Source organism: Aspergillus udagawae, assembly GCF_001078395.1.
Source record: "Aspergillus udagawae IFM 46973 DNA, scaffold_2, whole genome shotgun sequence".
NCBI lineage: Eukaryota > Fungi > Ascomycota > Eurotiomycetes > Eurotiales > Aspergillaceae > Aspergillus > Aspergillus udagawae.
Genome location: NW_025091265.1, coordinates 4,371,369 through 4,389,126, shown reverse-complemented (window position 1 = coordinate 4,389,126; position 17,758 = coordinate 4,371,369). Strand labels below are relative to the sequence as shown.

At 48.0% G+C, this 17,758-nt stretch overlaps 4 protein-coding genes across 4 annotated transcripts; 1 reads left to right on the top strand and 3 right to left on the bottom strand.

Annotated features, from left to right (window-relative positions):
- Positions 1-118: 118 nt before the first annotated feature.
- Positions 119-1,150, bottom strand: Aud_003852 (uncharacterized protein; the record flags this gene model as incomplete). Its single annotated transcript, XM_043288799.1, has 1 exon — positions 119-1,150. The coding sequence occupies one exon, from the start codon at positions 1,148-1,150 to the stop codon at positions 119-121; it is 1,032 nt and encodes a 343-aa protein (XP_043144734.1).
- A 976-nt stretch (positions 1,151-2,126) lies between these two features.
- Aud_003851 (uncharacterized protein) lies at positions 2,127-2,966 on the top strand (the record flags this gene model as incomplete). The annotated part of the gene is made up of 1 exon (XM_043288798.1): positions 2,127-2,966. The coding sequence occupies one exon, from the start codon at positions 2,127-2,129 to the stop codon at positions 2,964-2,966; it is 840 nt and encodes a 279-aa protein (XP_043144733.1).
- A 5,100-nt stretch (positions 2,967-8,066) lies between these two features.
- Positions 8,067-10,561, bottom strand: Aud_003850 (uncharacterized protein; the record flags this gene model as incomplete). Its single annotated transcript, XM_043288797.1, has 5 exons — positions 8,067-9,220; positions 9,274-9,476; positions 9,529-9,591; positions 9,641-10,229; positions 10,285-10,561. The coding sequence occupies 5 exons, from the start codon at positions 10,559-10,561 to the stop codon at positions 8,067-8,069; spliced, it is 2,286 nt and encodes a 761-aa protein (XP_043144732.1).
- Positions 10,562-11,106: 545 nt separating this feature from the next.
- On the bottom strand, positions 11,107-17,614 carry Aud_003849 (type I iterative polyketide synthase; the record flags this gene model as incomplete). Its single annotated transcript, XM_043288796.1, has 8 exons — positions 11,107-11,160; positions 11,212-11,636; positions 11,691-14,389; positions 14,443-15,347; positions 15,407-16,075; positions 16,124-16,285; positions 16,337-16,921; positions 16,979-17,614. 8 exons carry the CDS (start codon positions 17,612-17,614, stop codon positions 11,107-11,109), a joined length of 6,135 nt encoding a protein of 2,044 aa, XP_043144731.1.
- Between the last annotated feature and the right edge of the window lie 144 nt (positions 17,615-17,758).

Below are 17,758 nucleotides of genomic sequence, written 5' to 3'. Positions count from 1 at the left end.
CTGCACAAAGAACCCTTGACTAGATCAGTAATGGGTGAATGACATGGAAATGCGCTGGATGGGTTCTGATTCCAAAGAAAATCCTCTAGTGAACAGTGTTGCAATTTCCTTCTCTCAATCATTTTCCTCTAGACCTGATCAGCGGTGAAATATCGCTGTGTTTTTCCCGGTGGGAGCCTTGTCCAATCGCCTGCAGGTTTTGAGAGAAGACTATGGTGGTTGTTGTGAGGACCCTTGAAGGCCCCGGAGAGACTTCCTGCATGCTTAGGCGAGTCACTGTGCCTTCGGAGGGGCTTGCAGTGCGTTGTTCTGTTTTGGATTGCTCTGATGTATCGCTCCTTGGTTTGGGTTGCTCTGGTGAGCGTTGCTCTTGTGCACGAGGTACATTAACAGCCTTGATTAACTTCCGAAGGATAGCGTATTCAAGCTTGAGCTTGATGCTGTACACCAATGCCTTGAAGGTGGTTTGCACAGAATACAGGCCGGCATACTGCGTACCAACCACAGAGCCATCCAGGAGAATAATAATCACATTGATGATGAGGAGTTCATGCAAGATGTACCGATAACGGTTTACATCAGCATGCCTTAAGAACTTCAATGTACCCCAAATATATAAGGTGGATAGGAATGTCTCTTGGACACAGAATCCAACGAGTTGTACTCTTTCAAGAACATTATATGCCTTGACGAAAGCGATCGGATGGCTTGGTGCATTAGTGCCGAACGCAACCACCGCAGTCGGTATATGGAATATTATGGCATCAAAGATGATCATGTAAAGGATGCCGTGTAGGAGCCGTTCGTTCAACAGAATCAGATGGAGTCGCGACCACAGGACCATTGACTGGCCTGTCACCATGCAACACCAACCGATCGTCACCAGGGTATGTGTTCCAAGATAATTATGACGGACAATGTTGAAGAACTTCAGGAATAAACCGAGGCCGTATGGGATAATACCCATTGATGCGACAAGAAGACTCCAGAAGTAAGCGCCCCGCCACCGTTTGAACATTGTGAGACAGATCACCACGAGCTCTATGGCGTTGTACCAAGCCAACCCGATGAAGGTGGCAAAGAGGACTTCATCTAGACACCGCCGGTTAGTATAGATACCTCCAGTGAGGCCGTTGTTGCTGCCTGCCATGGTAGGCGACCATGTATCTTGTCTGCTATGGAGGAACGATCACCATCAAAGCAGTATCAGGCATGGTCTATAGCTCGGAATTGAGACGACCTGTGAGTGATAATGAGTCTTGCACACTAGCATGCGCCACTAAATGTAATCGTCATGGCCTTCCTTAGTCTTCAAGGCTTGGCGGCGGATTAAGTTCCAGAGAAACATGGTAGGATGGGGTTCTGAAATCCCAGATCTCCGAGGGAGAGCCTTCCACTGGGATAACTGAAAAGGCCTGGCTCTTGGCTGCACTGTAGGATAGAATGTTCTTTTTGGTGATAATATAATCCACCGACAGAAACAGTGCAGGTGATACTTACGTATAGCTAGCATGATTGAGATATTGTCGAAGGCTTACGGAGCGGCGACCTCGATTTCATTGTTCCTATAATTTAGAGCAGGTGCTCAGCACCAGTAAAATCACTCAACCAGTGTGGGCAAATCTTCCCAATCACTCAAAACTGACCATAAACTGGCAGGGACGGACTGTTCCCCCGGGGCCGTATTCAATGTCTCCTCACATATAGACTGGCTCAGTGCAAAACTTAGGTTCAGCGCCACGAAGAGAGGAATCGATCGGGCTGTCAAACTTTGGGACCAATGCCGTGAGCATAAATCATCACCAATCAGGTTGTTAAGATCCGCTGCATATCCGCCACCTGGGCTGGACAGCGTGAGAGAACCGCGCCAGGACCCCTATATCCGAACTCTGGAGAATCCCAAGGGGAATGGTCAGGCTAACTCTTCCGACATTAAGGTTGTCAGACCAAAGACTTAAAATAACGACGGTCTTCGCCACACTTATCGCCCGACGTCCATTGAGGGGTTAAAAAAACCAAGCCGTATGGCTCTCAATGGGCTTGGGCAAATTTCGATCACTACCAGTACCATCCAATTCTCTCACCTTGATGTACTCTGTAACCAACTCGTTAGCGTGTGGATATCCATGTCGAATTCCACCGCGGCGGGTAGCGACAATGGTCTCACAAGCGGTATTTACACCAGCAGCGCTTGTCTTGACTTGACCTTTGTCTCCGTTTTCACCACTATTGCCTCCTACAACGTCATCGAGCTCCTGATTCTCTGCTTTACCAGATTCAAACGGAGGGATGTTTACTTTTGGACGTTGCTAGTTGCAACCCTTGGAATCATTCCCTATAATCTCGGTTTCATACTCAAACTTTCTAGCGTTGTGCACAACAATAACATCTCGTTGACGTTTACAAGCATTGGATGGTATTGCATGGTGACTGGCCAGTCTATGGTGCTATGGTCACGACTCCACCTCCTCCTTCAGAGTCGGAAGCTGCTGCGTGGTATTCTGTACATGATCGTTGCAGACGCTTTTGTACTGCATATCCCTACCACAGTACTTGCCTTTGGTGCCAATGCGCCAAGCCGTCCCCAGGCATTCGTGAATGGATATGAAATTATGGAAAGGATACAGCTGATTGGATTCTTCATTCAGGAGACTCTGCTATCAGTCTTGTACATCTACAAAACAGTTGAGTTTCTCAAAACTCATGTCAGAAATCGTTATTGGGGTATACTGCATCAGCTGCTGGTTATCAACATCCTTATCATGCTGATGGATGCTTCATTCGTTGCGGTTCAGTACTCAGGTTACTACGCGATCCAAGTCACTCTAAAGGCGCTGGTTTATAGCGTCAAGCTGAAGCTGGAGTATGCCATTCTGGGCAAGCTCGTCAAGGCTGTCAATGCACAACGCAAGACCACCGGCTCGTACTGTGACACCGATCGCACAGACAGGTCCTCCATCCCATAATCATGTTCACGCACCGCACCGTCAATCAATAATCAAATAATCGATCCTTCGAAGACGTCCATATAAATAAATGGTGGCAAAGATGGGTAGATGCAAGGCAGGGACGGCTGGTCTTTATTGTCCTATGTTGACCTGGTCTGGCTAGAGACCAGCCGGTGTGGCGCTGAAGGCGTCGAAATTGTACGACGAAGCGGAACTTGAGCCCTCAGGAGCAGCAGGGATGAATGCGTGCATAACATGGCATCCTTGAGGGAAATTATTGCGTTGGATGGTCCGTTGATGAAGAGTGCATGAGTCTGGCGGTGGAAAGCTGCTGAAAGGCCACTTTCCACATCGACTGCAGCCGAGAAAAGGCAGCAAAATAGCAAATCATAAATCTTATGAGATTCAGCGTGAGAGGAGGCCTTCTTGTTAAACCTGCATGGTTGATTTCGTCTCTGTCATCACTTAGCGACGAGATCTTTCCGTCAGATCCATTTATGATCGTCTCCTGGCAGCCAGGATCGTTGGAGGCACCATACTGGTGATGTGCCAACAGAGCCATATCACTGGCAAATTCTGATTCCCTATTTGCGACAACTGTTGCAACAACTCTTGGCAGTCCGTTCCTAGAGAATGCCGCGCGTTCTTGGAGTGCGACTCTCTGCGTGTGCCACGTGAGCAGCTGGTACCTTGGGATTTCCCATTTTGATTGTGTATCGTTGACACGAGTTTGCCGTCATTCTAGCAAAACATTGTGTGCACATAGACACTGCTTAAATAGAAACAGGAGCTTTAACAGGCCTGAGAAGATATAAGAAGGCTTTAAGGTAAGGGAAACTTGAAGTACTGTGATGAAGTGAAGTGAATGGAGGCTATCCCAGTTGAATCAGAGCTGATGAAGTAGCATTCTGCCGTCCGGTTTCCTGATTATGTAGGTTTAGTACGGCATAACATTTGCTTGGATGAGAATGCATGCAGAATATATCGGCAAAGTCAAAATGAAATCAACGGACGGGGGACCTCAGTAACGGTTGTTAGGAGGATTTGCCTGGGGTTTAACAATCAGGTCGGAAGCGCAGATTTTTCTATTCTGTTACTCCGTACAATGTAGTGAGAACCAGCAATACCAGCCTCATAGTAAGATGGGAAGTGCCAAGACATGTTTATTGACACGCATGTCGAACGCAGAAGGATAGGTGGTTCCCTGGGGCAGGAAATGCAGTACTAACTTAGTTATTGGCCCACCGCCCCGTTGCTTAATCAGCATTGTCGGTCGTGGAAGAATGGTAAGCCCGAACGCTAGATCTTGAGGCGCTCGGGAGTTCAACTTGGGGTTCAACTCTTGGCATGAAGACAGCTCATAGCATAGATTACATGTTTAATCTCTGGCACCCACCCTACAGCCTCGCGAAGAGTAAGATCTAATCCGCTTTTGTTCTTGCGGGAGATATTACCAGCCCACAGGCGATATACCCTCAAGACGACGACTTTTGAGCATATAGGGGCTAGTTCCGGAACCGGTGTGCATATAAGCTATATAAATATGCTCTGGATAAGTATCACAGCAAATATTCGCCAGTCAATAAGATGAGGCCAACGTATTTTTTCACTCTTATCTTAACCAGTTGGCAATATAAGCAAAGCTAGAGATTCTTTTTAATTCTCATCAGAGTAACAGTATATGGTATATATAAAAAGGATAATATAATCGCGAATTCACGATCAAAAGAATTTCGAGAGTGGTCGTAATGGCCTGCCGTAGATTGTTTACATTGCCGTCGACGAGTCTAATGAGGCGAGGATATCCAGTCACGCCAAATAGCCTGGTCTAGACACAAAACTTTACCTCCACTGCTAGGGCGCGCCCCAAATGACTCTACAACCATCGCCGTGGTTAGCGCCTGCGGTGCACAGTTGTAGAGAAATTCCGACCATAATCTTGGCTTACGTAAATATCATGCTCCCAGTTTCGGCCTCTTCAAAACTATGCGAGGATCTTGACCGGTCAACTAGAGAAAACCATTGGCCGGCACCTATCGAGGAACTCAGTGCTCTGCATAAGATAACAGAGAAGTATAGCACTGCTCTCTTTCATCTGTAGGATGGAACACAAGACCTTTTTATAATAGTGCATAGGATTTATAACTACTGCCCTTCCAGTCAAGACAAGTGTCAGAAATTCAGGTCAAACCTATTATCCGTGCCTTAGCGCACCCACTCCGGCCATGCCGGAGTGGGTGCGCTACAGCGTAACGGTAGATTTCACCGCAATGGTAGATTTCTCATTAAAATCATGATTTTGAGGCCATACTAGGGGTTATCTATATACAAAAAATCACCATTCTTATCTGCTGCCTCTGCTGATCCATTTAATACCATATTCTCTTGCGTAGGTGCTGGTGGTGGTGGTTTACCATGCACTCTCTCCCACTGCCTTTATAAACACCTCTCTTGCGCAGCAGCATCTTTGGCCTTCCTTGAAGCAATTGATCAATTTGCATCTTGCACCCTTAGTATGCCATTCTAACTAAGTAGCTTAATATATTACTTAGTGTATTGGCGCCATAGGGGGGCTTGCGCAGCCCTGATTTAATTAATTATCTCCTTAAACATAGCCCCCTCCTCCGCGGCGATTCAACTATATTCAATGAAACAATCAATATTCCATATCTGCTTTAGTATAAGATCTGCAACAGTAGCTACAAGCCTAGATAGTTTTGCTTAATTCTTTTCAAGAGCCTGGATCGACCTTGGAGGGGAGATATCAATACTAGATGAAGATAGTGGCCGAGAGGGTGTAGAAGGAGGACTTTCAAAACTATCTAAGCCTTCTATATCAAGCCCATAGAGAATTGGACAGTCCTTCCATTCCTTCTTTCCAAGATCATCAGCTATCTTACTATTAACTGGCCAGATTCCACAATCTTTAAAGGCCTCATGGATGATCCACTGATTGAAGGCTTTCTCCCATACTAATCTAATCACCCATAAGAATTCTGACTTCCCTACTGGCTCACCAGCCCAGTAAGATAGCTCATTATTTATACATCGGAAGTATTACTTGTAGTTCAAGAATGGCTTGCCATCTAGTGGCTGGCAAAGGTGTGTTGTATAAGGAAGGAATCTAAAGGTAATAATGTTATTATCTTTATATGTTTGTAAGAAATCGACGGTAAGATAGGAGCTATAACTATTAAAGATAAGTATCCATTTCTCTCCCCTCTTTATACGCTCATTTGTTGCCTTAATAAAGCTTTGAAGCCATTAATGGGCTATTTCATCTAATATCCAGCCATTAGCCTGCGTAGCTATCATTATATTCAGTGGTAGGGACTTACTCTTATTAAACCAAGATTCCATGAAGGTGCCGCTGCCTAAGGAAGGGAAAAGGAATAGATTAGTACATATATTAGAATATTAGATAGATGGGAGCTTGCCTTTAAAGATAAACCATAGATCCATCTACTAACCATCTACAGATATACATTTAATAGCTGTAATATTCTCTCCTCTTTCAGATTCAGGAAGATCAGGGATAGAAGCCCCTTTTAAACCAATTACCTTCCTAGATCTGCCTTCACCAGGCCGGAAGCCGCATTTGTCAAAGTTATATACTAACCGCACTAGTGTATCCTTTTTAACCACATTTGCAAGCAGATTATACCAGTATGCTAATAACCCTACATCCTCAGCCTAGATATGCTTTGATTCCTTCGTCTTTTGCTTGATAGGGCCTAGATTGAGGTGTTCTAGGAGTCATTTCTCAAAGTAATATGCCCATACCTTGCTAACCTGTCTATCTTCACCAGCACATTAAAGTGACTGATTTACATACTCTTCTAGTAGCTTAGGCATCACTGACAGGTAGTAATCTCACATCTAGACTATCCACTGTATTAAGGCTTCCTCCTGATACCCCTTAAGGGCTTTATTAACTGGTTTACGAGCTGTACAAGGCTGAGAACTAGCGTCCACATAGGGTCATGTAAGGAACGCCATATTCACGCGTAATCTTAGCAAGATTTAGGTTTTTTTGGGCCTGAGCGGCTTCGCAGGCCTTATGGAGGTCAGATTCATTATATTTAATAGATTTAGGCATGTTAGGTGGTGGGAATAGCTTCAAATGCATAAAAGTAGGTGGTTTGGATCAAATCTACCGTTGCGGTGAAATCTACCGTTGCGGTGAAATCTACCGTTATGCTGTAGCGCACCCACACCGAGAGCGGTGTGGGTGCGCCTAAGGCACGGATAAGCTATGACACCGGATGTGATGTATCTAGTGCAATAAAGCTTATGCCATAACCTATATGCTAGCATCAGCAGCCCATGGTTCATTGAGGTTATTCTTTCAGACAATGGGGTCATCAAAAATTCCAAAGATCGGGACCGTTTAAGGTTATAATACTGCGATTTACTTTGAAATGGAGGCAGCTGGCATTATGGATGAGAGTCTATGCCTAGTAGTCTGAGGAATATATAACTATGTTGACACCCATAAATAAGATGGCAAGCATTACTATGCTGCAGCTGCTCCAGCAACCTATTGCAAGGCACTTCTTTGCAGGGTTAATAAGTGAGATATGGAAAAGGCAAGAAGTATAAGAGAATAAATTAAAGGAGTGGAAGGCTTGTCTGCAGGCATAAATGACATCTGAAAAGCCCAGAGGTTGGATATAACCTATTTAATTCACAGATGTATATTAGGCTAATAATACACAGCTTTACTCAAAATATCATCAATAATATAATCCAAAATACTATTCTGGAAATGCTTAATGCCACTGGAGGAGCTTTCATTTAACTCCTGCAGGGATGAAATGAGGGAGAAATCTTGGTTGTGGGGCATGCTAAGTTGTGGATTACATTATGAGGAGAAGGTGATCTGAACTCTAAAGAAACGGATACTTTAACGCATAATTACTAGGTAATTCAGGCAAAATAAAGTCATTAGTAGGAATAGTAGTAAATTAAGGGAGGAAAGTGAAACAGCAAATCACCTTTCTAAGGGACCTTGTGATGTATATTAAGACTCTAGCCGTATAAGCTCACACTGATAATAAGGAATCAATATCATTGCAACACAGTAGCTCTGTGTAACTTGCTCTGTCCAATACAAAATCATGTATGTCTATCAACAGGAATAAGGAATGCCGAAAAGTAACTGTCTAGCTCGTCCACCTGGTCTGGAGCTGCCGTCTTCCCGACCCACAGATCCGGTCGAACAACCACCACAGCACCAGTAACATGGTCAACACCGTAGCAAGAGTGCGCATCGTCTTCTGGTGTGCGGTCATCTGAGATAACCACGGCGCTCTCTTTGAGGGCAGACAAATCGTCACCCTGGAGTCGCTCCTCCAGTTCAAAGGGTGCGCCTTTGGCGACGAGGAGAATGTTAAAACGCGATCTTCCACCGAACCGTTTATAGAAATGGCTCTCGCGCGCTAAAGCCAGAGAAAAGGCGGCAAGTCGTGCTCTCACAGGTCCGAGAAGATCGGATCCAAAGACGACAACGTGGAACCGGTTAGGTCCCTGCATTTTATCGTATAGGTAGCCGGTTGAACCCGTGCTGAAGCACACGCGGGGGCTAGGGGCCCGTACTCCATTACGGAGCACTGTTGGCTTTTTCTTCGTCCCGACGGCAGACCCCTGTGGAACGATGCAAGACGTGCCATACTCGCAGTCAGTGCCTAAGAGGAACTGACCGTACTCAGGAAAGAAGGTACGGAGAAACTGCAAGTCCTGCTGTCGCTCATCCTCCTCTTCGCTGGTGGACTGCGGCTTACCGTTCAGGTGGACCTTGTGGCCGTTGGTCCCGTCCCTGCTAGTGACAGAAAGCTTCACTCCATTATGATGTCCGTGGTCGTATGTCTCCGGTTTGCTATGATCGCCGGATGCCTTTCCGTTGCTTGCTCGGTTGTGCTTAGCTTTAGGTGCTTGGGCATTGCGAGATGGATCAAATCCGAGATCCGCGCCGGCTTCGTAAAGTTGTGCAATAGGGAGTTCGGAGTTGCAGACGAAACGAAGGTATTTACCCGATGTTTCAATGATTCGGACGGCGTGGAGACGGCGCTCGCGGTCGTAGGTTGGCATGAGGGAGTTTATATCTGCTGCACCAGAAGCGCAGAGACCAAGTTTCCAGGCGAGATTGGCTGAGTCGAGGATGGAAGCGTTAAGACCAAACGCGCCCATCACACTATGGACGTGAGCAGCATCTCCGGCCAGGTAGACCCGTAGGTTCTCAGAGGAGAATGACCGAGCTACGCGCTCGCTAACTATAATTGTTCTCTCAGTATGTGAATATTTTTATAAAGGCATAAAGACCCACTCTTCCAGACCGCAAACCAGCTCAATGGTGCCGCAAATTTTAGCTTGTATGGGGCAAATATACGGTTCGCTTGCTCCAGAACTTCATCGGCCGTAATGGAGTGAACGTCCACTCGACCACCGGATTCCTGAAAATTAAGGTCTCTGGCAAGTCTGGATTGTGCGATGGGGCCAGTACTAGAGACGTCTAGCTGGGTATAGAGGCTGAGCCGGGTTAGTATTCCTCCATATAATCTCTGTAAATAGGCAGACTCACCGAATATATCCCTGCTCACGAGGAATAATCACACACCCGCCATGCTTCGAATTTATAACAGATCTAGACCATCTCAGCAGAGACCACATAGGAAGTAATGGATCATACTAACCCAAAAATCCACGCATGTGGATAGTCCGACTCGAAAACACAGTCCATAATACCCCAATAGATATCAGTACTCACTCCATCAAATGGAATCCCAAGACTGCGCCGAATGGAACTCGCTCCTCCATCTGAACCAACAAGGAACTTGGCTTCAACGACCTCGTCCTCACCAGTCGCGGTGTTGGTGATGACGCCCTTGACTGGATACGATTCTAACTGGTTGTCCTCAACCTTGTACTCTTTCAGGACAGTGGTACGGTCCACAAGCACCTTGTGTCGGTAGAGGTCTCGCACGTAGATGCGTTCAATCTGACCCTGTGTGATAACGTGCAGCCCACGGTATCTCGAGTCTGATTGGTGGGAGCGAGAATGAAGTAACGGCTTTCCGTTCTTGTAGATGGCGGTTCGCTCGATCAAGGGGCCCTCTTCCGCAACTTCTTCTGCAAGACCCCAGGTTCCTAATGTTTCCAGGAATCGCGGCTGGACACCGTCCGCTCTTCCGGCCAGCAAGGGGCCAGATGCTTTGTCGATGATGCGGACCGTCAGTCCCTGGCGAATCAAGCTGACCGCGATTTGTAAGCCCGTAGGGCCGGCTAAAGTAAGTCACATGTTAGTAAATGCTCAATAAAACTCATTCCCAGATTATACCTCCGCATATTAGTACATCTACCTTCTTTTTCGGCTTCCACCAGCTGGGCACACCGTGGGGGGATGCAGTCCCATCGTATATCGTAGGCCAGGTCCGCAGGTAATTCAGTCCCATGTTATTATGAACAGACGAGGTCAGCAGCTCAACAGAGGGAGGAACGCTGTAGTGCGGCTCCTCCTTATCCCAGATGTCTCCATTCTCGACCTGCCAGGGGTTCGTGTCTGCCGATTGGCGATATCCGTTCGCGAACGTGAATCCACCAACTGTTGTGGCCATGGTGCTTGTAGGTCTGTCTGAATATGCAGCGTTCCATATTGCTGTTTCACGGCTTCCTATCTTCCTTTGATATAGATAATTAGGAGCAGACCACCTTCTCTTCACCCCCTGTTTGCTGCTGCGTGTTCCGTGAGACATACGTACTCCGGTCCGTCAGTGTAGGGGATGTACTCCGGGTCCAGCGTGAGCTCCTACGGGACGATATGGTAGTTCTTGTTTCGTGGACATTGTCAAACGGACGAAGAAGTCTGGACGCGGTGGAGTTCCGCCATGTCTGGCGTTCGCTCAGTGCCGGTCCCAGCTGCAGGTGTGTTATTCGAGCTGCATCTAAGGCATTAAAAATCTATGGTGACCTGTTTCGTATTAACCTCTTATTCTTTGTCGGCAGCACTCGGATAATAGCCACTTATTAGAAAATATCATTTCAAATACTCGCAGACATTACGAGGATTTAGGTCACAAAGATCAATATATGCATTAAATAAAAGGCCTGACCAGTGAGATGTAATTTTGCACCATCTTCAAGGCATTCAATTCCAGACTTTCTACCCATTCACAAGGTTGTACGCCTCAACCAACCTCTCCGTCACCTTGGTAACCTTGAAACCGTTAGCTGTTGCCAAAGCAAGCTTTATTGAGATTGGACCTACGTTATGTAGCTTGAACGGCTCGAAATGATTACCCGGAATTTTCAACACAAGCATCTTACTGTGAAGTAGCGTGTTCCACTGGGATATCGAATCCTGCTGAGCTGCCTCATTCTCCAACCAGGGATACTCAATTTTGCAGAGCTCCGTCGTGTTCAATGTTTGCTCACATTGGAGTAGCACAGAAGGAATTGGTGTCTGTAGCTTAGAGGGTCTGTATTCTCCTAGCATTGCTGCGTAAGATATGAACTGCCTCCGAAGAAGGACCTGGATTCCTGCGTCCAGATCCTGTAGTACATGCCGGATTACGGCGTCAGGCAGAGGCTGATGGTTTATTGGAGATGGAGAATCGATGAAAATAAGACCGGCGACTTGCGACATCAGATGTTGTGCGATCTCAAATGCCAATACACCACCAAACGACCAACCTATCAGTCTTTAGTTAGAAAAGTGCTTCTTTCAGCTCATAAATCACTACCTACCTCCGATAATCACAGGCCCGTCGAATTTGGAACGGACTGCATCCGCGTAAAGCTCAGCTGTTTCCTTCAGAGTAGTAGGGGTAGGACCTTCAAGGGTATGACTCGGACTAGAAATCCCGTAAAGTGGGAATGGGACTCTCTTCAGCTTGGAGTATGGAGCGACTGATCCACTGCCGTCGTGGACAAGGATCAGGGGGACCGAGTCTGAATCGCCTTTTTGTAGAAGGACGGGTCTGATGCTATTCTGTAGCCCATCTCTGGCCCTATTTCTGGGTTTCTCCAACCCCAAAATAAGATCCTCAAGCTCTCTGATGGTGAGATTATCATGGAGCTGGTCAGCAGATATCTCGACCTTGAGCTTTTCCTTGAACGCCTGTCGGAACTCGATAGAGAGAAGAGAGTCGAGTCCATACGCACTGAGTGACTGGTCTGCGCGCAGCGCAGACTTCGAAACCCCGCATACCCCTGCTAAAATACCCTTGATCGCACTGCGATCTGGACTATCGTTGCTTTTGACGTTCTCAACCTCATCTCTTCGGCCGCTTGTGCGACGGCTCGGCTTAGATCGGATCTCTGTTGGTAGTTGTGGCTTTTTACCAGCGAGGTCCTCCACTTCGCGTGTAAGCTCCCCGATTGTACGGACTCCCATAATAATTGAGCTTTCTAGGTGGACCATGGGGAGGTATTTCTGAAGAGCGGCACCGATTTCAATTGCCATGAGAGAGTCGATTCCGAGTTCTGATAACAATGCAGAAGAACTTGATGAACCGAGATTGATACCGCAGATCTTGGAAACAACCTTTGTGACTAGCGGGGCAATTGACATGGCTTCTTCGTCACCATTGGGAGGCGTGGAAAGCGGAGATTCGCCAGTGGAGATGGTGTCCTCCGAAGATGCAGAGGAGACTGTAGAGCTACTGTCTGCAATGAATTGCGGCCCAAGGTCGGTGCGATAACGAGATAGGTGGGTGCGAAATGCCCTCAGGTTGAGCTTCTTAAAATGGATACCCTCAACAGCAGCAACAAGTCGTCCACTGGAAGAAAGAGCGTACGAATCGGCGATAAGCATATTCTCGTCGCAGTTCAAGAGACTGCAGTAGATGGAAAATGAGTCCTTCTGATCGACATCGTGAAATAAGATCTGGGCAGACTCGACTTTGGTACAAATGTAGATCTCGGAGCTGGTGGCGTAATTGTTGGCCATGAACCCGACACTGTGGAGCAGCGTGTCGATGAACATGGGAGACAGAATGCATTTCTGGTCAACAATAGGTAGCTTAAACGTGCCATATCCCTCCAGGCCTGTATCTGCTACAGTGAGTTGGCGGATGGATCGGTAGCTCTCCGCGTAACGCACAACACGACTGAAGATAGTCTCGTAGAGTATACTGGTGTTGAAGGTGTCGAAGTGCTCGCGGCGCAATTTCAGATGAGACAGCTGTCGCTGGATCATGGCTGCTTTCCGTGTGAAGGCTTTGGTAGTTGTTGCAATGCTCTCGAGGGATACTGTGCCCCAGCAATGGACAGTACAGTTATCCGGCTGCATTGGCGAGTAACTGGAGAACTGGAATAGCTTCTCTTTCTTCAACCGTAGTTGCACAATCCGGTCATCGGGCGAGACATCGTACATGAGTGGGTTGTCAAATGTAAGATCAGTAATTACGATAGCCTGATCTGGTCTAACCCCGTTTAGTGACGCCGCTTCAACAACCATCTCATGGTAGATAGAGGCGGGGCAGAGAGCAACTTCTCCCACCACATGTCCATCGATGTAAGGGGCCAGATACTCGACTGGGGTTTCAAACAATGTATCCGGTCCCCGAAGTCTTGTAGTGAGGAGGCCGGTGCCTAGGAGCGCGTCTCGTGCCCTGGTTGTTTCTTCTTTGGGCGTATCGAGTCGAGTCACACGATATGGGAGAAAGTTCTCGAACTGTTCAAGAGGGTATGCAGGAGCATCAACGAGAGAGGCACCGCTCCCATCAAAAACAGCGCGCCAGTTAATATCAGGACAGAAGGAAGACAGGCTGACAGCTGCGTTCGAAAGCGATTCCCAGGCACTGAGCTTGCTATTCAACGAGCTGAGAAACCCGTACTCTCCATGTTCTGACACCCCGTTGCGAACCATTGGCAGAGTAAGAGGGGAGGGTCCAATTTCCAGGAACACCGTCGAGGAGAGATCCTGATCCGCAGTGATTGCTTGCAGTAGTTGAGCAAATCTAACAATCTCCCTGGTTTGGCGAACGAAGTAATCCGAGTCCACCACAGAGCTCAGGAAGTCACCGTACACCGTAGAGCCGACGAGAATTTTGGCAGGATAGTACGTAACCGACGACGTGATCTTGCGCAGCTCCTCCAGAATAGGATCCATAGCAGCCGAGTGGAATCCGTACGGGACAGTGAGGATCTTGCATTTATACCCAGACTGTTTACACAGTTCAGCGAGAAGCTGCAGCTCGATAATAGGACCTGCAATTACAGAATCATGAGGGGTATTCTGACAGGCCACCTGCAGGTGCGAGAGACTCCCATGGTGGGAGATTAACCGAAGCAACTCCTGGTCACTCTGATTGCACGCCATCATCCCAGACTCGTTCACTGCACAAAGATCTGCAATGAGGGTGGCTCTCGTTGCGACAAGGCGTAGACCGTCTGCCAGTGACATAACGCCGGCAATCACCATAGCCGCATACTCTCCCAGACTAGTCAATGCTGTTACCCAACACGTAATTTAATTTATGGGCGTGGCACTTACCTGTGTCCAATCACCGCCTGAGGCTCAATGCCCCATTCCCTCCAGACGCTGGCCAAAGCATACTCAAGGACGAAAGTGCCTGTTTGCGATAGGTAGGTGTTGTCGCTGTCTTCTATGTTCACATCACCCACCAGCATGCCACGAATGCTCGGAAGCCTCATTTGCTCTAGTATGATTTCGCACCGATCGACACATGCTCGATATACGGGGGAAGTTGACAGCAGCTCACGTCCCATGCCACTATATGCCCCTCCCTGGCCAGAGAACACCATAATAATGGGCCTGCTTTTTGACGGCGTCCGAGTGATAAGAGGATCCCTCAGCTTTGCCAGCAAATCATCCACATTGCCACAGGCTATAGACACAATGTGTTCGTACCGTTGTCGTCGAGCGGTGGCTGTGTAGCAAATGTCGGGTAGTTTCAGGCTCGATCTCGATGCCTCGATTGAACACCTGTATGCTTGCACTCGCGTTTTAAGAGCTTTGATAGTTCGAGCCGAAATCAAGAAAGGGTAAGCACTGCGTTCAGTCACCTGGGAATGCCTCGAAGGAGCCTCCTCAACGATCATCGCAGCGTTGGAACCCGCCGCACCAAAGTTATTGACCATTGCCCTGCGTGGCAGATTGCCTGCAGGTGCTATCCAGTTTGCGCCCTCTGTGGTGATCTGCATATCCGTGGCTAGAGCATCCGCAAGCCTAGGATTAATGTTCTTTAATCCGACCTGAGGTGGGATTCGGTGGTTCTTGAGCATGAGCAGCACCTTGGCGAGGCTGGCTGCTCCTGATGCTGCTTCTGCGTGGCCAATGTTGCCCTTGATTGAGGTGACAAACACGCGATTCTGACGATGGCGAGAGACTTTCCCGAAGACTGACTGAATGCTGGATATTTCGACCGCATCTCCGGCCTGAGTATTAGGTTAACACTCGTCCTAATCAAGAATAGCCGATTAGGGAGATCTTCTACCTGGGTTCCGGTCCCATGAGCCTCGACAACATCCACGGATGAAGCATCCACACCGGCTCTGGAGAGAACCGTTCGGAAAAGCTTCCCTTGCGTTTCTGAATGAGGGCGAGTAATGGAGCTGGCGTTTGCACTCTGGCTGACTGCAATACCACGAATAACGCCGTATATACGATCGTTCTCCTGTAAAGCATCCGACAGTCTCTTGAGAACAAACACACCACACCCTTCGGAGCGGCAATACCCGTCTGCACCCGCATCAAAGGCCTTACATTGCCCAGTAGGACTCAAAAAGTGTGCTCGACCTAGGCCCATATACATGTCCGGACTGACCATGGCGTTTGCACCTCCAGCGATAGCAGCGGTACAATCACCGTTTATCAAAGCCTGACAAGCCTGGTAGATGGCGATGGAGGATGCAGAGCACGCAGTGTCGACCACCATGGAGGGACCACTGAACTTGAAGTTATAGGAGATACGACCGCTGAGAAAGGCTCGAAGTGTTCCTGTGCTGTAGTACACATCGATGTCATCTCGCAAGTTGTCCACATAATCCCCGGTGGCGATTCCAACGTAGCAACCAAAGGAGTCCTTCTGGAAAGATGGGGTGGAGTCGGGGACATATCCTGCATCGTCCAACGCGTGAAGGGTAGCTTGGAGTAATAGTTTTTGCTAGTTCCATAAGTATCTGTAGGTGTAGCCAGGATATTGCAGGCATACCTGTGGGTCCATTGATCGAGCTTCACGAGGAGAGGTATCAAAGAAGGCATGATCAAATGCCCAAGGCTTCTCCACAAAATTACCGTAGATTGACCGTAGGCCGGGCGTTCCCTCTGTGTCATCCGATATAAATTCGGAGACCTTGAATCTCGTTCCCGGTATCTAAGTCACCATATTAGTAGATACCCCAGGCGAATTGGAAATATATCTTACCGTTTGAACAGTATTGATTCCCTTCACCAAGTTGTTCCAGAGTGCCTCTTTATTGTCCGCAGACGGGAAATTCACAGACATACCCACGATCGCAATATCTGCGTGTGGAGTCTTTGGCATCTCTGGTAATGAATGATCAACCACTCGTGTATTATTCCACTGAGTGCCAAAAAATGAGCGTGAATGTGGCCCAAATGCATGAACCTCCGTCTTCAGTGGACCTTGGGATAGGCTCTCCCAAGTTAGCGGCCAATTCAATCTGTGAGTGAGGATGATCTGGACGGCTGTTTCTGTGAGCGTCACCTCCCCAGGTAGGGTCATAAGGCTTCCATCAACCGTTGATCGGAGGGGTATGTATACGGACTGTTGTGCTGGAAAAGAGATTGAGCGTCGCTTGATATCTTGTAAAACCATCTGAACGACTGATTTCGTCGTGTCGCCTCCATGGTACCAGCCGTGTACGGGGATAGGCTTCCCATTGTCTTGTGAGAAGATTTTGAACTGCTCTAGGGCTGAAGGCGTTCCAGTCACGGTGATGATGTCGGGGTTTATTCGGGCGGAGAAACAGACAGCCTCGTTTCCGGCCTGGGCAATTCGTGAACGTTAGTGGTTGAGTCTCGTCTACACGGCTTTGGTACCAACCTTAGAGTTAAACCGATCCACATCCTCTTCCTTGAGTCCACTCAGGGCAATTGACCAGGGGCGGGCACGCCATTGCGGTCCTGCGCGGTCTTCACAAAAAGAGGCCACACGATAACCTATCCAGAATGCCAGTCGAACTGCATTATCACTGCCTTGTATGAAGTCCTCAATCGAGGTGGACGTGGCAACAACCAGAGCTGGTATAACCCCAGAGCAGAAACCCACCACCTCATCATAGTTGCTCGTAATTTCCTGCAAAGATAGGCGGGGCTCCGGGGAGGCTGCACATGTCTCAACATGGTTGAGGTAACTGAGCAATTGGTGGACTAGGAGCGATACCCCCTGGATTATGGGGTTGCTTTGCTGTGTTGTGGGAGGAGATAGAAGCAACTCTGAGGATGTAAGCTCCGCTAGCTCAGGAAGAACAGATTGCCCGTGTTCTTGCTCTCGCACGTTGGACAGCTCCTGTAGAAATGCATTGTAGCATGACGCTAAAAGTTTGCCCGCGGTGCGAGACCTCCTGACATGTCGGATAGCTGTGGTGGAGGCCTCCTGCGAGAACACAGCGCGGCTACCTTGGCCCCCAAAAAAAGCCACCCGGTGGATCTCTAGTGTTGAATTAATTTTGTCCTCCATCCTTCTGCTTGTTGTATACGCTAAAGTATCAGCGTTGCAGAAAAGTATGACACAAGCCAGCTGCAAAAGCCTAGGGAAAGTGGAGGGTATATTACAGATTGGCCTGCACTGACAGGGCGTTGATCTGCATGTGAAACCCTCCTA